Below are 19,772 nucleotides of genomic sequence, written 5' to 3' on the forward strand. Positions count from 1 at the left end.
AGAAAGCATCACTAATAAGCTTAAATGAAAACTGTGTGTAACGAGTGCCTGCTTCCGCTCATGACACTCATGTGCTGATGACGGTCCGTGACCACTCCGGTTATTATAGGAACGTTCCGGGTGTATATATCGTACGAGTGTTCGTTTCGTAAACGTACCTATGGTCGCACAGCACAAAGTATACTCAACATGGTCATGAGTCGTCACAGCGGAAAACAATACATACATACATTTTATCGAGTCTTCTTTTATAAATAACTATATATTTCAAGTTATTGATTATATATGTTGTGGTTTTTTTTATTCAACTGGTTACCTCCGAACGGGGTTAAATTGCTAACTTAACAAATAAAACTGACAATGCGTCTTAAATGCCGGTGCATACACTTACGATAACAAAGTTCAGTCGGATATAAATAAAACAAACAGAAGGACAGTCGTTCGTACAGACCGGATGTAACGTTTTTTTTGAGGATTCGTATACGTTGTACCCAAATGTGTACTTATAGAACTGTATACGTATTTCGCGGAGGAAGAAACTGGACAATACGTTGTTTATGAAAGTTTAGAAACACTCGTGATAAAAAATGGCAGACATAACGTGACATATTGTTTACACAATAGTTTACGTAGTTTCTTAGGAGCAATGCTTAAGTCGGAGGACTTCTCCGATAGGTCTCCCCTCCTCGACAGCGGCGATGGCGAGACTGCTGTCAATGAGGGTGCGGGGCAGAGGAGGATATCCCGGGGGACATCGTATTGTATTATTGGCGTACTGTTTGTGGTTAATCTAATCAACTATATGGACCGCTACACAGTCGCAGGTTAGTGAACTGAGTACACACCGTTTATCGTAAACTGTCTACGAAATTAGGAACATATTGTTCATCGTAAATGTCTGCAATGTTGTATATCTTAATTTAATTCTGTATTTATTTTACGAGGATTACAAACAGCCCGAAGGCTACTAGATGCTCTCCTTAACATATATCAAACATACAATATGTACAATTACACAAAAGACGTACAAAGTCGCACACACTTGCACTCACACATACACACATTACACACACACAGAGAGAGAGAGAGAGAGAGAGAGAGAGAGAGAGNATTGTTCATCGTAAATGTCTGCAATGTTGTATATCTAAAAGTGTGAACGCTGTTGCTTATTGTAATTTGTCAACATTGTTGTCTATAATTTTAATAAGTTTAAATTATCGTTAACTGTCTACGATGTTTAACAGAAATTAGGAACATATTGTTCATCGTAAATGTCTGCAATGTTGTATATCTTAAAGCCTGAACGCTGTTGCTTATTGTGATTTGTCAACAATGTTTGTTTATAACGTTAACATGTGTATATTCTCGTTACTCGTAAAGTACAATACATGTTGTTTATCGTAAACTGTCTACAACGTAAATAAATTTGGTAATATGTTGTTTATAATTTTTGTAACTGTCGTTTATCGTTAACTGCCAATATAATTCTCTATCAAAAAGTGTGAAACTGTTGTTTGTCATAAAGTATATACACTGTTGTGTATTGTCAACTTTCTACAATGTTGTTTATCATAATGTACACTGTTGTTTATTGTTAATTTTTTCAATGTTTATCGTAAAGTTTGTGCACTGTTAAATATCATAAAATACTTATAATGTTGTTAATCATAAAGAATGTTTAATGTTGTTTATCATAAAGAATGTACCATATTGTTTATCATAAAGAATGTATAATGCTGTTTATCATAAAGAATGTATTATGTTGTTTATCATGAAGAATGTATTATGTTGTTTATCATAAAGAATGTATAATGTTGTTTATCATAAAGAATCAAAATATTGTTTATCATAAAGAATGTACAATGTTGTTTATCATAAAGAATGTATAATGCTGTTTATCATAAAGAATGTATTATGTTGTTTATCATAAAGAATGTATAATGTTGTTTATCATAAAGAATGTATAATGTTGTTTATCATAAAGAATTAAAACATTGTTTATCATAAAGAATGTACAATGTTGCTTATTATAAAGAATGAACAATGTTGCTTATCATAAAGAATGTACAATGTTGCTTATAATAAAGAATGAACAATGTTGTTTATCATAAAGAATGAACGATGTTGTTTATCATAAGGAATGTACCATGTTGTTTATCATAAAGAATTATAATGTTGTTAATCATAAAGAGTTTACAATGTTGTTTATCATAAAGTATGTACAATGTTGTTTATCATAAATAATGTACCATGTTGTTTATCATAAAGAATGTATAATGTTGTTAATCATAAAGAATTTACAATGTTGTTTATCATAAAGTATGTACAATGTTGTTTATCATAAAGAATGTACAATGTTGTTTATCATAAAGTATGTACAATGTTTATCATAAAGAATTTACAATGTTGTTTATCATAAATTATGTACAATGTTTATCATAAAGAATTTACAATGTTGTTTATCATAAATACTATACAATGTTGTCTATCATAAATAATTTACGCTGTTGTTTATCATAAAGACTGTACAATCTTGTTTATCATAAAGTATGTACAATGTTGTCTACAATGAAATTTATCATGAGAATGTTCTTTGTTGTTTGTTGTAAACATTATTCAAGATTGTTAATTGTAAACTTTCAACGTTGTTGTTTACCAGAAAGTTTTCACCACAAGTACTAGCCTCGTCTGTCAATACACTTATCATATAATCTTATAGGTGTATTGACAGACGAGGCTAGTACATGTGGTTTTCACACTGTTGCTAATTGCAATCTTTCTACAATGGTGTTATCGGTATAACTATCTTCAACGTTGTTGTTTATAAAGTAAAGTATGTACACTTGTTAATCGTAAATTGTCTACTATTTGTTGTGTTGCACAAAGTATAAACAAACACTGTTGTATAAAATGTTGTTACTTGTAAAACGATCTACAATTCCAGGGTCATTCCATAAATTATGTCACCACACAGCTCCCGTATGAACGGGCAGTGAAATAGTTTAGCGCCTTGGCAGACTATAAACGCATTTATAGAACAATTTACGTGCAAAATTTCGGCATCATCCCACAAGAATTAAAGGAGTAATTCCTGGTTGAATGGTATGCACTCATGACAAGTATCTACTTTTCAATGCTAAAATGAAGGTTGAGACTAAATCTGAAATACGCTCCTATATTAAAGCACAAGATACCGCGAGAACAAACAATGCAGAGTTGTGCAGCATAAAAAGCACCTCTGCCGTCACACGTCAAATTCAAGAACGGGCAACTTGACATCAAAGAGGACACACGTTGAAGCAGGCCAGCTGTTGCGGCATCAAAGAAGAACATTGATGCTTTGAAAGCAATACTTAATGATGATGGTCGCTCTACTGTTTTTGAGATAGCTCAGATGCTTGGTTTTTCAAAAGGCAGTACATATCAGTTTCAGCAATAACACGCAATAGGTGTCGAGAAATCAAGAAAGGCCAGTTCTTGCAAGACGTAAAAAAAGCGCAAAGTAGTTTTTTTGCATGCCAATTTCAGTTACATTGTAGTAGACCAGTGGTTCAGATACCATGCAAGGAAGGGAAAGTTACCCCTGCCAAATTTTACAGAGCCAAAATACTGAAGCCTGTCAAAAGATTCTACATGAAAAAAAGCGTCCAAGTAAGGGGTTGAATGACAAAAAGCTAATTCACGACAAAGCTTCATTTCACAAAAGCAATATTGTACAGGTGTTTTTAAAGCAAGAGTATGTAGCACAGATTGACCACCCACCCTATTCACCAGATCTAAGTCCCTGTTACTTCTTCTTGATTCAATTACTAAAGAGAATGTTCTCTGTGAAACGGTATGCCTCTCAATGTCTCGCCAGTTTACAAAGGAGAGACTATCTCACAGAGTTTACGTCATAGATAGGGCGATTGCAAAAATGCGTTTCTGCTAAGGGGATTGTAATAGAAGGATCCAACTATAGACATCATATATGTGATTCCTGACACTAGTGACAGAGTTTATTGAATTGCCTTCGTATTGTTTATCATAAAGTGTGCACACCTATGTTCATTGTAGTTAATCAGTATTAACAAATTGCAAATTCGTACCTGTCCAGGTGTTTTGAATCAGGTTAAGACCTAAGAACACAAGTGTTCTTGTCCAGGTGTGTTGTTTAGGCCTATAATAGTTCACATTCGTACTTATCTAGGTGTATTGGACATGGTTCAACCATACTATGGACTGAACAGCTCACAGGACGGACTGATACAGACGGTGTTCGTTATAACCTATATGATTTGCTCACCGATGTTCGGTTACCTTGGCGACAGATACTCCCGGAAGTACCTGATGGTGGTCGGCATCCTCTTCTGGTCCGGTATCACATTGGCTAGCTCTTTCATTGATAAGGACGTGAGTATCATGTTTCATTATAATGTACATGCAATTTGATAAATTCTGGATAATTTCAAATTCCGAAGTTGGTTCGAGCAACATAGAGTAAAGATTTCATAACATTGAGGTCAAATGACACCAAATGTATTGAAAAAGCTGCAATTTGATTTGTATGCCCTTGCTCTTGATCCATGATGTAATATACAGCTTATATACTCAACTATTTGTAGCACTTTTGGGTTTTCCTGATGTTGCGCGCCCTAGTAGGTGTTGGAGAGGCCAGTTACGTCACAGTTGCACCTACGATCATCGCCGACCTGTTCCATGACAGCATGCGTACAATAATGCTCATAATATTTAATGTGGCCGTGCCATGCGGCAGGTAAGTTTTATAAGTCGAAAATTAACTCCGAGACAAATAATAGAAATGAAGAAAAAAGAGGAGGGTACGTTGTTTCAAAACTACAAAGATATGTGTTTCGTAATTAAAAAAAAAGTTGAAATCTATAGCTTTATATTTTACAATTGAGCATAGAATTTAGTCGTCAATTTAGCATAGAATTAAGGGAAAATAGCGATTTTTCAACCTGTTTTAGAAAATTTTTGGTTGAAATCGTTATTGGAGCCCGGATGGAATTAACATAGGATAAAGCCATTCGCACTAATCATGTACTGATTTTTGACGGTCGATCTGTTGCAGTGGACTTGGATACATTGTGGGGTCCAATGTGGCCAAGCTGTTAGGCGGATGGCAGTGGGCACTACGGGTGAGTATCTGGGGCAAAGAGGAGACAACCGGTCTTTTCATTGATATGCATTTTAATTTGGTGTGGCAATACTCTTTGAGGGAATTAATTTATGAGAGTTACTGCAACCGGCACGCCTAAGAAGACAATGGTTCAAGTATTCAAAAATATTTTGTTCAGATCAGTTTTTGACGCAGAAAAACACCCCTGCATCCACCACTGGTTGCTATTTGTAGTGTATGAATACACTATCGCGCACCATTCAGTTTGTCTGCGACACAAATTGAAGTTATACCCGTTTTTCTGTAACATCTATTTGGCTTCTTGTTTAATATCCCATTATGTTGTGAAAACCTTTTCGGTTATTAGTATTTTCCAAAGTCGGATTCGTGTTAGATTCTATCTCTGGTGATTTTTTTATAACCAGTCCTTACTTCCGGTTTTCGATAAACACCTAGCTAATCAAAATACTTCTCTGATTCCTGATGGCAGTTATAATGTTGTATCGCAGTTTCAGTTTATTCAATACGTGGAAGCATTTTTTCCGTATTATAAGCATGTCCGACATTTCCGAACAATATCGTGACTGAGTGAAACTCGATAACATTCGGGAACCGTCGGCGCTTTCCGTAAACGTATTTTCTCGTTTACGAAAGTGCCGGCGGTTCCCGACTGACTCGATGAGTCATTTGAACCAAATTTTCCGAGCATTTGGAATTTTTTTTGTCGAGTTGTAACGGAAATAAATTTACCACTGATATATGATAATATTTTCCCTGTTCATTGCTATGATTAAATATACTATCTGCTGTAAATTAATGCCCCGGCACTTAACCCCCCTCCCCCCTCCCTTTGAAAACTAAATATTACATAAACCGGATGTATCTAGGGCTAACAAAAGCGGAAAGTTACGAAAATGGCGCGTGATAAAACTTTGATTTGATATAAGTCTAAAGGCGGCTATTATTTATTACGTACTTTTATCAAAACGTAACCTTTGACCCACACCGCCATTTAGGTATGTTTGACCTTTGATCCATATTGCGTTCCCAAAAATTTAGTAATGGATGTGAATATTCCCAAAACATAGTTGACCTTTGACCCTTAATGTCTTGTAGGTGACCCCGGGGTTTGGCGTGATCTGTGCCATACTGATACTGATCCTCCCAGAGCCAACGCGAGGGTCGGCGGACGGAGGGACTAATCTCAATAAAACATCTTTCCTACAGGACCTTAAAGAACTTTTTACCAAGTAAGCCATTTATGAAAATGGACCTGCATTTCTGCTAAAAGTATCTGAAGTATTTTGTTTTGTCTTTATAACATTGCTTACCATGGCGCCTTCCTCATATTTACACATGAGCGCTGTGTCAACAACATATGTAGTATTAATGTCACATACTAGTACGTTTGTTCTAACAAAATTAATTCAGCTTGTTAACTCCATGAAATTGCAGACAAGTCTCATTGTGAGTATATATTTCTTTTTTATAAAATTAGATTCAATTCTCTCTTTGGTAATGGTTTTCTTGGCATTTGAAAGGGCGTTTATTGCTATGATTCCTGTGCATATTGCTTGTTGTGTGTTGTTTTTGAACGTTTTAACTGGAATGGATGTTTGGAGTATATTCCTTTATGCCTGATGTTATGTTTTTGTTCTTGAGCATGTTGAGGGCACGTCCAAGATCATTCCCGAGGTTGGCATGTTTTAGGTATGCAGCTGTGTTGATGCAGTACCTGGAGGTTCCCGCTGTACTGATTCTTGAGATAATTCCGTACCTTTTTGTTATATTGATGGTAACTCCCGTGGATTATTTGTAGCTTTTCTCATTTCTTTAATGATTTCGTTCTGTGTTTTTAAAATATAAACTTTCTTTATTTTGGTATTGACTTAGCTGCCTTGTTCAAGATAATCATCTATCTAAGGGCTACATTCTGGAGTGAATAGAAATATTCGGAATGTCCAAATGCCAGCATTGCATTAGGTCCATGTTTGGTTGTATCTTTATAGTATTCGGGTTTGATGTGAGGATGTGGAAGTCTGATCTTTGCAAAGAGTGGTGCTTGGTCTTATATGTTGGTAGCCTTCATATCCGTAATTTTGACTTGCAGTTTCAGTTTGCAAGCTCTATGCACATTCAGATCTGTGTTAAGAGACCAACGAAGGGTAGGCTCGGTAGTGGTCTTTCAACAACTTGGTTTGGTTTGCTTGTGTTTAACGTCCTATTAACAGCTATGGTCATTTAGGGACGTACCAGGTACTGGTGGTGGAGGAAAGCCGGATTTCCCGGAGGAAAACCACCGACCTACGGCCAGTGCCTGGTAACTGGCCCACGTAGGCCTCAAACTTGAGACCCAGTGGTGGAGGGCTAGTGGTAGCAGATTGGCAGACGCCTTGACCACCTGGCCAGCGCGGCCCCCTCTTTCAACAAATGCAGTCTCTTGATAGGGTATTGGTTTGTGGTATACTGCTTTGTAACGAATGAGAAAGCGGTGGTTCCTTGAGCGAGTGGATTGCTTATTAGAGATGGTCTCTTGAGTAGTTACGATTGTTGTCTATAAGGATCTCGGACTCTTGTTGTGGTGGTGGAAGATAGCCTTATCTAAGTATTGTCCATAAGTTTACATTTTGTGCGTTGGCAATGTAATATAATTGCTCATTTCCTTGTATATTGTCTGTGTACCCCGTCTCCATTTTGTGTGTTCTTGTGAATTCTGTAATGGTATGTATACGTCACCATTTTGTGGGCTCGCAATGCGATATAATTACTAGTTGCCTAATACCAGTATTTTCATGGGGTCTTTGCGCTACTTTCCATGTAAGATAGCAAGAAGCACCCCGTGAGAGATTAACCGATTACAATATAAAAATGTGCGACGTCATCAGTTTTTGTGTTTTGTCGGCAGTAAGACGCTGGTACTTTCATCACTGGGGTTTACGTGTGTAGCCTTTGTGACTGGGACGCTGGCTCTGTGGGCACCTATCTTCATCCACGACTCCATGATATTCCAGGAGCGCACGGTACAGCAATCCAGGTACGGACAAACCAATCATAATGGCAAAACAATCGTTTACTACATTTATGTAAATTTGAATTGTAATACATGTTACTTTGCTTAGTTGGATTGCTTCGATATGTTTCGTGTGTGTTCCAGCGACAGCGTCAGCCTGATATTTGGTGTAATCACGGTGGTAGCAGGTCTGACGGGCGTTGCTATAGGCGGAGAGACGTCCCGGAGACTAAAGACCAGGTACCCCCGGGCCGACCCTATCATATGTGCAGGTGGAATGATAGTTGGAGCTCCTTTACTCTTCTTCGCCCTTTACGTGTGTCGTTATAACACAACTGTCGCATGGGTAAATAAATAATCATATTTTGTCTTCATAGAGTGAAAACTCTTCCTATCTTCGTATGTTAAGTAATACGTTAACGCAACAGGGTATATTGGAATATTGTTGTGCCCTAGGTTGTATTTGCAATGTTATAAAGGGTCTTTTATCTGTATTCTAGTGTGTTAGAGCACTAATGATGATGTTTTTTTTCTCTTTGCTAACAACTAATGAATCAGAGATAGAAGAAACGGCCATATGACCATGTTTATCTTTCTGCATCTACAAACAATAGCTTCGAATAGTTATTTCTTTTCTTAGCATTTCTGATCACTGCATGTGTATAGTTAAGCCATTTTCAGGTTTGGTGTTAGCTGTCTAATTTAATACTTCAGGCAAAATAGTGAAGGAACCATCTAGTATAATTAATGATTATTTGTTGGGAAAACGTTTCGTAATAGGTTGCATGGATTATGTCTCTCTTACCCTTTTTGGTTCGTTCGAACCAAACACTAAAGCATAGATTCCTAACATTAAAATCAGAGCTGAAATGATCAAGATCGGTTGATGTGTTTCCTACGATATCAAACCGAGCATTCTTTAATGTCGATTTTGTACGTTTTTTTTCATATTTAAAGGTCCTCATCTTCTTTGGAGAGACAGCAGTATGCATCAATTGGTCCATTGTCAACGATATATTACTGGTAAGTTACTAGTAGATACAATCTCTTTGTATATGAACCTCAGTCTTTGTTGCATATGGTACGATATTCGCTCAAGATCTTGAGGTTTTTGTTCCAGGTAGGTGATGTCGTCCCTGTTGTACAATGAACGATATTTATTACAGAAACTGTCATCATGATTTTGAATTGTTTATAAGTCTCCATCATGTTATAGAGAGCTCATTCATAGTCTTGCCGGTTTTTGTCCGTGTAAAGATTTGTTGCAGATCCCGTTGCACGAGTTCCATATTGTCCAATGTTCGTTCCAGATTTCAAAGGATTTGTCCAATCCTTGTAATTTCAATGTTCTTTACAGATCACGTGTATGTTAGTTCGATGTCGCTCATTTGTTAAAGATCCTGTGGTCTTTTCCCCTTTGTTGTATAGTTGTACATTCCAGACAACTTTCGCCCTTCGCCTATGAAATAAATTTTCGCCAAGTATTAATTTCGCCTTTCACATTCAATTACTGTGTATGCCATGCTGTTATATTCGCTGTAATTATAAATTCGTTCTCATCACGGACGGCGAAAAAGGTGAAAAAGGCGAAAATTGAATTGCAGCGAAATTATCTCGGTATACAGTATGTTTTCTGAACGATTGGTTAACTGTACTTACTTAAGTACTTCTAAAACCGTTATATTACCTGTTATTCCTCGTTTAGTGTATACTGATATTATGTCTTACCTTACTTGTCATTTGTTTGCCATCCTAGTACGTGGTGATCCCTACCAGACGGGCGTTAGCCTCGGCCGGTCAGATTTTCGTGTGTCATGCCCTCGGGGACGCAAGCAGTCCCTACATCGTCGGTCTGGTACGTATCCGTACCACTATATAAGATGGACTTTTTATTAGCACTGTTGCATGGAGTGAGCATAGGCTGGTACCTGTTTTAAGCTTACAGAGGAGCTAGCCCGAATTTAATTCCTGTCGATTTTACCGTTATGCTGCCGTGTGGTTCTTTTGATGTCAACCAGATTATCAAATTAGAAAACTATCAGAAAGACAGAGTCATCAGAAAGTACAGAGTCATCAGTTTTGTCATGAAAGGAGTGTAGAGAAATATGTATCAAGTGAGGGATTTCGAAGATGCCCATATATGCTGATTGTGTTGCAAAATACTGTGGTAAGGTCGACCGCAACACTGTCTGCTGATGGTATTGAGTAAATAAGTTAAGGGGATCGTGTTGGGGAATGGTCAGTTATATCCACGTACTGGTATAATTCTGTGGTTTTATGTTTGTAGGTGTCAGACGCTTTAGCAAAAGGCTACAGCCAGCCGGCCACTACCCCCATTGTCCAGTTCGCCACTTTACAGATTGCCCTTTACGTCACCCCATTCGTCAGCGTCTTGGGAGGAACCTTCTTCCTGGCCGCCTCCATGTTTGTAGTAGAAGACCGCAATGCTGCCGAAAGAGCAACAGGTAACTTAACTCTACTTACAGGTAAAAATTGAAGGGACCGTTACAAAAAGACTGTGACGGAAGAAAGTATCTGAAACAAATGACAGACTGGATATGAAGTGCACTCGAGATTTTAGCAGATTTATTTAATTTATAAATTCTGTCTTAATCTTCTTTATGTCTCTCTTTGCTAAAACAAATGTGTCATAAGAGATCGTTTTTCACTTAAAATCCTAAAAGAAATTTTAGTATCCCTTTCCTAATGATTAGCTATGTGTGTGAACTGCAGCAAAATGAAGGGAATAGTCATAAAATTTCACGTGGAAATATCTTGAGTATCCCGCCAATTTGTCAAATGTAGGTTACTAACCTGTATGTCCATTTGTTTGGCTAGCAATTGCTTTTAACATCGTTTCTGTCATAGCCGTGCAGGACACATGTATGACTTACAATTTTTTTTCTAGTTTAGAACGAATTAATACGCATTATTATTTATGACAACTGTGAAAAACACATCATACATTACTGATCAATGTTTTTAAGATTTTCGGCTGTATTTTGAAGTGGCACAGAGCTTGGCAATATATAACAATTGTATTTCATTGCACTTCAGATGTCCCTTCCTGTTGCATAAGGTCTGTTTAGTGCATGTTTATTCAGCCGTTGTTATTTAGCAGCAATGACTTGCTTGTTGCGTATATCTGGCATGTGTGTTCTCCTAGGTAATGGTTGGTAGATTGTCGTTGCTGTCCATTAAGAAGAAAAGCTCAGTTTATTCATCCTCCTCTCTTGCTTCCTTCATCGTGTTACTAACTCCATTCCTTTGTCTCACAGCTTAAATTCTTATCTGCGTGCGCAACTAACTCGTCGCTGTTTTTTGCCTTCGTGTTATACGGGGTTTGGCAGATCCAATGCATGCAGCAAAATATTCATTTGTCTTTCCGCCGCCGCTTTCTGTTTGTTCTCATGGTATGGTCACGACCATCGCATGTCAATGCAATGTTACATACTCATTTCTGGTGAAGAGTTCTAATTTTGAGGCCGTGGTCTCGGTCCCATGTCTTGCTTTGGTGATTGTGTGTTGCATCATTAATTAACTCTTGTGCTGGTCATTTTCACGATTTTCCCCAGTTCGTTTGCAAGGGCATTTTTTGTGTCTTTTCTGCTCTTATGATTTTCACTGATTTTCAAGGCAGGAAATCTCGTGTTGTCTTTGAAGTGGTAGTCGATATTGGTAAAGTCACTGATTAATCAGAGGCAGAAAAGGTAGGGTATTCTCAGGGTTTTCCACAACTTGGATATCAACAACATACATGCATCACCTTCATTAATCAATGACTTTACCAATAGTATGTTGTTGATATCCAAGTTGTGGAAAACCCTGAGAATACCTTACCTTTTCTGCCTCTGAGTCAGTTGAGGATGACAAAGTTCCATTATGCACAAGTATATCTGAGCGAGATTGTGTGTATGTGTTTATAATCACTGAACTGATAAATGCATTCTTGATAATCGTCGTCACACCTAGCATTACCCCGTTGTGGTTGGTAGACTGATATCACCAGGGAAGGTTTGGGGGTGCTCTCTCTCTCTCTCTCCTTTACTCTTGCTCTCATCCAGGGTTAAGATGACCCATCTCCTTTAGTGGTCCACACAACTCCCGTTCTCTTTATATCGATGCCCTCTAGGGACGGTGGAATGGGATCTGTGTGACCAATTCGAATCCGGAAAATTCCATGACAAAACCACCAGATATTTTTTCATTTGACTGAAGATTTCTTTTTTACATTACAATGTAAATATATCATTAAGGATCCCTGTACGTCTGCCAAAAAAATAAGGATCCTTGTACCACTGCCAAAATTGTAACAATGCATGGGGAACATATTCTTTTGCATGGCTACTCGTTTAAGAAAGCTTTTCTGAAAAGAAACTCATATCTGGGGAACACACTTTTACGGACATTTTCAGAGTAAATTGTAGTTATGATTCCTGTTTTTCTTCTATTTTTCTTTGATATTGAGACAACCTAAAGCAAGACTTACTTAATTGATGGAACTATGGTTTATTTGAAATATAACGCAAAAAAGTTATCTCGTGTCATAGAACGATGATTTATTTGAACATAACACATACAAATAACATCACTAGATGGAAGAAACAACTACCTATTTTGCAGTGCTATCAATGTGGAAAGGATGAGCTGCTTTATTTTTATCTCCTAAATTTTGAGAGCACATTGAATAAATTTTACAGAAATTATTCATAATATAAGAGTAACGAAAATATGTTATGGCCTTCGTCTTATATAGAAAATTAAAGATGAAATGCAAACAAAAACAAATAATAACAGTGTTCTGAATTGGTACAAAGGGCACAGTGTCGGACCTAGATTCGAACAATGGACCTCCGAACATAAACCTGTCTCTTTTATTGACTGAGCTACCTGGTCAACGATACTGTAGCTAGCTATCTCGGTCGTTCTTCAAATACTCCACGTACACATATATGTAGTGGAATTTTCTAGTATTTCCTTGCTAAAGACATTTGTTGATAAACAGAAATTGTGGTTTTTGAGGTTCCAATAATTTCTAACTTGCATTCAAATATCTACATGTTAACATTTATTTCATTGCATATACCTTACAGAGATTGTGTATACGCCACCGGAAGTAGATGATGAACAAGTGGAGTTACCAAAGAACGACTTCCTGCCCGCCGATTTATCATATTCTGTAAACTGAAATCCCTTATGACCACATGATTAATCAACGGAGAAAGCAGCTACCTACCATCACATTGCAGTTGACCAACACTACAATAAACGGATACTATAATTAACATGCAATTAAAGTAAACCGGAAACTACAATTTACACGGGTCTACTGTAAACAGGAAACTATAATTAAGCAAGGAACTTCAGTTACCAGAAAACTAGAGAAATGCACATTGCATTAGGTGAACACTTCCAAAGTGTGGTACTGTGATATACTCGATAGAAACTGTGAATATGACTACAATGATACGGGTCTGTTAGCATAGTGTGCTAAGTTGATCGTCATAATTAAGTGCTCGTAACGAAGTGGGGACTTATTGGTTTTACTCCGTTTCATATTCTCCTTCTTTTTCTTCTTCTTCCGCCATAAAAGTTTCCGACACATTTCTCAAAAACGATTGGACAAAAAACACAAGTGATCGTCATGGTAAGGAGGTATGCAAATGACATTTCATTTTCTGATCGGTCAACCAAGATGTCCGCCACGGCCTCTGATTGGTCGATTTAAATACTGCTCGATTTTGCTGAATTTTGGTATGTAGGTGTATTTTTGCGTCTTTGAGACAATTGAGACAATGGAGTTTTGGGGACTTATGTTATGGTCCCCCATTACAATTAGTACTTGTTCATAATGTATTTATGGTAAGTACGGAGGCGTGTTCCCATTTCAAACAAATATGGCTTAATTACATAAACAAAAGAACAAATCAAAAGTAAGTTCGAGGACAATTTGACTATTAATGATTGTTCGTTAATTGTTAAAAGATTGCTGAGAGATGGTAGAGCATGATGTAATGAGTCAATGTTATGTAATGTACTAGAAACACTATTACCTTCTGTTGGTGACTTTATGATATTGTTTTGTCCCTTTAAAGAGAGGTTGTGCATGGTGCTAGAACATATGTTTCCACCTATACAGTTCCACAAACTAAACTGTGTTCAGTAGGGTTAGTAATGGTATTAAATAGATGGGACATCGACAAGTATAAATGATTGTAATACTTTGTGGAGTAGATGAGTGCGTGACTGAGATTGAATTAGACTCCGGGTGAGAGGTAGAGAGTAAACAGTTAAAGTTGAATGTACTGTGTCAACTGCTACGTTGATGTAAAGATATGTTACGGATGAATCGCCTGGACAGTGCTGGGAGCAATCAACTTGTTTATGAAAATAAAAAAATAACTTTATATGGCTCATATTTGTATAACATTCTTCTGTTTTCTGTTCCCATTGAAACAATTGGGATATTTTTACATATTTTTTTATCAACTTCCTAACTATCCCTTTTGTTACCTACATGTAGCGTCTTACTTGGCAATATCTCATTTTTGGCTTTAGAGTTGAACGTTCGTCATGAGGAAGGCATTGATTTCTGTCCTTAGGCCAAGAAATGTCGAAGTCCTTAGAAATGGTAGTTCTTATTATTTGCTGAACGGTCAGCATTTAGAGTATTCGCAACAACTGGTTTACCTGTTGTCAGTATAATGTGACCGAATGGTATCCTGTGCTTGGTGCCTTCGGCATAGTATTTCAGTAAAGTAGCACTCTGAAGCTGACATCAGGCAAATGCACCAACATGCCACGGCGCCTCCAACACACACACGAATACATTACGCACATGTATGTAGTCCTTTAATGACGTAAGCTAATAAGAGGACGTCAAAATTAATAAGATCAAATCAAATCAAATTATTTTACGTCAGGATTTTCTGCGATCTTGTTTAAGGTCCAAAAAGATTTTTAGATGAATTTACTCTTATAAACAATCCATGGTTCCGTGACGCCTACAACATACAAAAGGACGTAAAAGTTAATAAATCCAATTCTTCTACATAATGTTTATCTGTTATCTGTTTCAAGTCCGAAAATATTTTACATGAGATTACTCTTTTAAACAAGAAACGTTATATACACACATCTTATTTATGTTTTAATTTTGAGCATGCAGAATCTCTCCCGTGGAAGCTGGCAAGTATGATTAAACCGGGTAGAGTGTCCTGCTACCGTGTCCAGGTTATGGCATTTCAGTGAGATGACACTTTAAAAGTGGCACTTGGGTGTTCCCATCATCTGTGGAGACATGACTTCGCTGTTGCGAGGATTTGATACACAGATATAACGGATCTTAAATGTTCGTCAGAAGGATATCATAGAGTAAGACCATTTTATAAGTAAACTGGGAGAGGGCCTAGTAAGTTGTAACGACTTGTGCCCAATCCCGTTGACTGTTTAATGTCTATAAAATATGCTTGAATGAAGTAAACTAAAATGATCTGATCACAAAAGCATTACTTTTAGAGATGCTTCAAACTAGTCTTATTCAAAATTAAAAAAACTTTGAATCTAATTAGAGGAATAACATTTAAGGATTTCATCCTGTTTTGTTGAGGTTTATGGGGTAAAAACCTCAATGGGTCTTGAGACAAATTTTATGACCTGCAAAGCAGTTTATTTTGAATTTGTCTCAAGACCCATTGAGGTTTATCTCCCATAAACCTCAACAAAATAGGATTCTATCCTTATATTTACATTCAGAGTGATATTGATATTTGTTCGGATAATTTCTAAAATAACGGTCTTGTGCAAGTCTAACACCACGGAAGTTATTGAAGCTTATGACGTCATCACTCACTGTGAGACGTCGTCCTGGTAAGATAAATAAGCAAATTAAGATGTAAATTATTTTTTTAATTCAATTTGATATTTCTGATAAAAATATAAATTGAAAACAATCTATGAATAGAACTACTTCCCGCGCTCCGCGGAATAACAGCGTAATCAGGTTGATAATATGCTGATGTATTCATACGCCAACTGGAAAGTTCATTGAAAAATAACCTTCAAAAAGTTTAGTAGGTATATTGAGTCCAAGATTAGTAGAAACGTAAATATTTTGATATACACAGTACGAGATCAACCTTTTACCTTTTACATACATTTAATAGCCATGATTTGAAATTACCGTTTTTCTGACTATACACAATTTCGCCATTCGGAAGCACGTTTTGGCATTCATGCTACAATGGAAAACCTATCTTAATACCATTTCTTTTTGTTAGACAGTGCCCTTATGACATTGTTAAAGCGATCCCTGGTGGAGGGTAATTAAACTATGGAAGGCAATCCAATAGCATGTTTTAACAATTGCAACATCTCCGGTTGATTTCCGTAGATTGCCGGAAATGTTGCGATGGCGTGTTTTGTCATTCGGAAGTTATCAAAAGCAATCGTCCCCTTTAATTTTGTTTTCGAAGTTAATGTATTCAATTTCCGCTTGATTTAAGGAGGTTTATAAAATAGAAAAAGAAAAAAACGTATTCATTAAAAATCTATTCTTAAAGTCGCTTAAACCGGGTGGAGGGAGTTATTATTTTGAAAGAAAAAAAAGAAACTTCCGAAACGAGTCTGAAGTGAGGCATGTTGATTTAAACAACCTGGGGAGAGGACATTTTTATTGAGGGCGAAATGCTAACACGTTTTCCCGTGTTAAGCTTGGGTAGTTAAACTTCCCTAAAAACCCTTAAAGGTTAATTTTCTCACATCAGTTTCAAAAATTATGAGCTGCAAAACTATACACAATAAAAAAACTATATTTATAAATTAGCGAGAGTCAAGTGATCGAATTCCGTTACTTGAGAAATTTAAAGAAAACCCCCCACAAGATATCTTGTACTGAATCCTTTGTTAAGGTTAGGTAATACATACCATACATAGACATGTATTTATATAATTTAAATACATTTTGACATGTTGACCTGATGTAAGAACAGGAAAAAAGTAGAATTCAATTCAATGCTAAAACAAATTTTAATTTACATAACAACTGTAATAAAAAAAATCGCATGTTTTACATTTAGAAATTACTATCATTGGGATAGCCGAATAAGGATAATGTAAATGTCGGAATGAAGAGGACACATTAACAATAGTTTATATAGAAAGAATGGTAAAACCACGTCCGTCTCCAGAGTAGACAAGATCCGGATTAGACAGGCTCTGACATACTACATGTACAATCTTCTCGAGAGGGCATGTCGGAGCAAAAGGTAGAGCCGCTATGGACAGAGATTCGGATAAGACAGCAGCCGGTTAAGTTTTGTAGCAACAAGGTAAAAACAGGACAGACTGTAGTAGTATACACCAATGGGAAGCTTCATGTAGCCTATTCCTATACTGATACCTGACCTCCGGTTCGTATTAATATAGAGGAAATAATATCCAAAAATCTTATAGGTTTAAAAGTGGGTTAAAATAATAAATGGTCTGGACAGGAACTTGCAAAATCTAGCGTGTTTAACGTTTAAATATTGGGAGCAGCTTGACAAATCCTCATTCCGGGTTTAGGTTTGTTGCCAATGTTACAAGTAAGGAGAAATCGTAAGTTATACATATCTGCTGAATAAATAATCTGGTTTTTGCACTTTCACACCATTTACCCCCTTTTGTTAACGATACATCTTAACGATACCCTTTCAAATACTTCATCGAAGATTGGTATCTCATTCAATCTTTTTTCGTGCTAGTTGTTAATTAATTTAAAAATATATGTATCGGATATTGATGATATACAAATTATATACAGTGTATATTAAGTACACGTATCACAAAGTAATCTACTTGAATGGCAAAAATCATCATGTTCTGCTATTCTTTGTCTGTACCAGCTCTTTCAAAATGAACTTTCATTGTATCTGTTTGTACAGGTCCTTCTCTCTGCCGTCACTGCGGAACTGTCCCGTTTCATGTCAAAAGGAGATGCTTATGGAAGCCATCCGGATCTCGTAGGAGGGACAAAGCCAATGTATGCCCCCATTTTAGTATCTTCGTCAAATACAGTATTTACATCAAACACATAAATCCATAACTTGGATTGGATGTGATTTGTTAGTCGATATACTCAAATAAGCGGAGATATAATTACTGCTTGCGTAATTTGGTTCTAAAGGATTAGTAGGTATTGTTTTTCCATCGATATAAAAGGCCACACAATTACAGTTGAAATGTTGAAAATTGAAAGGGTTTTTCTTATATGATCCATTGAAAGCAGTAGATGAAACTAAGTCTATAACTAGACGCTGTAGGATGTCCCCCTGAAACAGATCGTCAACATTTAAACTATACTTCCCCGCTGGTATACCAAAACATTTGATGTCGGAACGCTTAAAAGGGTCAATAGCGGGAGTTCTAACAATAGCCTCGCTGTGTCCTAGCATACCACATGGGTTAATTTTAACATAGCACACTTTCAAAACAACGTCATCGATACAATTCCGATAATGTCTGTTTTCATTTCATTTCAACAAATTTTATTGGAAAAAATATGCAAAGGGATAGGGCATCAGGCAAAACCTATAAAAGCCTTCTCCTTACAACTTCGGTATGTTATAACAGTCATTGAAATCATCAAACAAACATATAAACAATTCATATAGTGTGTCTCCATGTCCCCACCATACCAGATATATTTATGATTAAACAAATCTTTTAGTGTTGATAATGTACTCTGATATACATTGTAGTACATATGCATTGATTTCTTCATCACATTCATGACATCCATGAAGTAATGTGTTTATATTAAAATGGTCATGGGTTATATTTTAGTTAATCAGCTGATTTCTAAGTGTCAATCAACTTGTTGAATAAAGGACAGATAAAACAATAATGTTCCGCAATTTCCTTACCAAGGTTGCATGTGCATATTGGAGAATCTTTTAAATTGTCAAGAAAAAGGTCAGAGTTCAAATTGCTGGCTTCATTTCTAAGTTGACACATAATTATATTTATATTTCGACTGCCATCATTTGCAAACGCTTTTGTTGAAGCAGAGACGGTTTCATTATTTTTGAAGAGTATAACTTTAAATTGTGATAGAGAGTTTACATTGGATAAATCAAAATGAGAGCAAATGAGTTCCCGAAATGTACTTGGAAAATAGCTATTATAATAGCTTACTGTTCTACTTATTGGAGTGTTGAAATATCTAGTCGTCCTTAATGGATATCTTTCATTTTCATTGTGATATATAAACGGCTGCACTATATATTTCAGTTGTTGCGCGGCCATGCCATGAAGTATCTTAAACATTAATATTGATTTATGTTTTTGTCGTCTATCTGAGAGAGATTCCAAGACAAGTTCTTTATATAATTTATGATGAGAGGTACCTCTGCGCAATCCTGTTATGACTCTAGCAGCTTCTAAATGAACAGATTCAAGCAGTTGTTTAGATTGGTCTGTGAAATTGTCCCACAAGATGTCTGCATAATCCAATATAGGCAAAATGTATATTTTTTATATTTTCTTTATACTCGTTTTTTAAGTGATTTTAATATATTTTCCCTTTTAAACGCTTTTTCATATATATTATTTACATGGTGAATCCATTTACCATCTTCAGATAAAATAATACCTAGATGT

General features: G+C 36.4%; 1 protein-coding gene across 2 annotated transcripts; it reads left to right on the top strand.

Annotated features, from left to right (window-relative positions):
• The first annotated feature begins 245 nt into the window (after positions 1-245).
• LOC110453326 (protein spinster homolog 1-like) lies at positions 246-14,086 on the top strand. 2 transcript variants are annotated; one of them, XM_021502234.1, is made up of 12 exons: positions 246-824; positions 4,190-4,392; positions 4,605-4,756; positions 5,075-5,141; positions 6,239-6,372; positions 8,028-8,156; positions 8,277-8,478; positions 9,090-9,155; positions 9,889-9,987; positions 10,420-10,597; positions 11,190-11,211; positions 13,226-14,086. In XM_021502234.1, the coding sequence occupies exons 1-12, from the start codon at positions 647-649 to the stop codon at positions 13,254-13,256; spliced, it is 1,461 nt and encodes a 486-aa protein (XP_021357909.1). In that variant the 5' UTR covers positions 246-646; the 3' UTR covers positions 13,257-14,086. The 2 variants fall into 2 exon arrangements, with proteins under 2 accessions (XP_021357909.1, XP_021357908.1); XM_021502233.1 differs by lacking the exon at positions 11,190-11,211 and having other exon boundaries at positions 248-824.
• Positions 14,087-19,772: the final 5,686 nt, after the last annotated feature.

This window comes from Mizuhopecten yessoensis, unplaced genomic scaffold (genome assembly GCF_002113885.1).
Source record: "Mizuhopecten yessoensis strain PY_sf001 unplaced genomic scaffold, ASM211388v2 scaffold7269, whole genome shotgun sequence".
Taxonomy (NCBI): domain Eukaryota; kingdom Metazoa; phylum Mollusca; class Bivalvia; order Pectinida; family Pectinidae; genus Mizuhopecten; species Mizuhopecten yessoensis.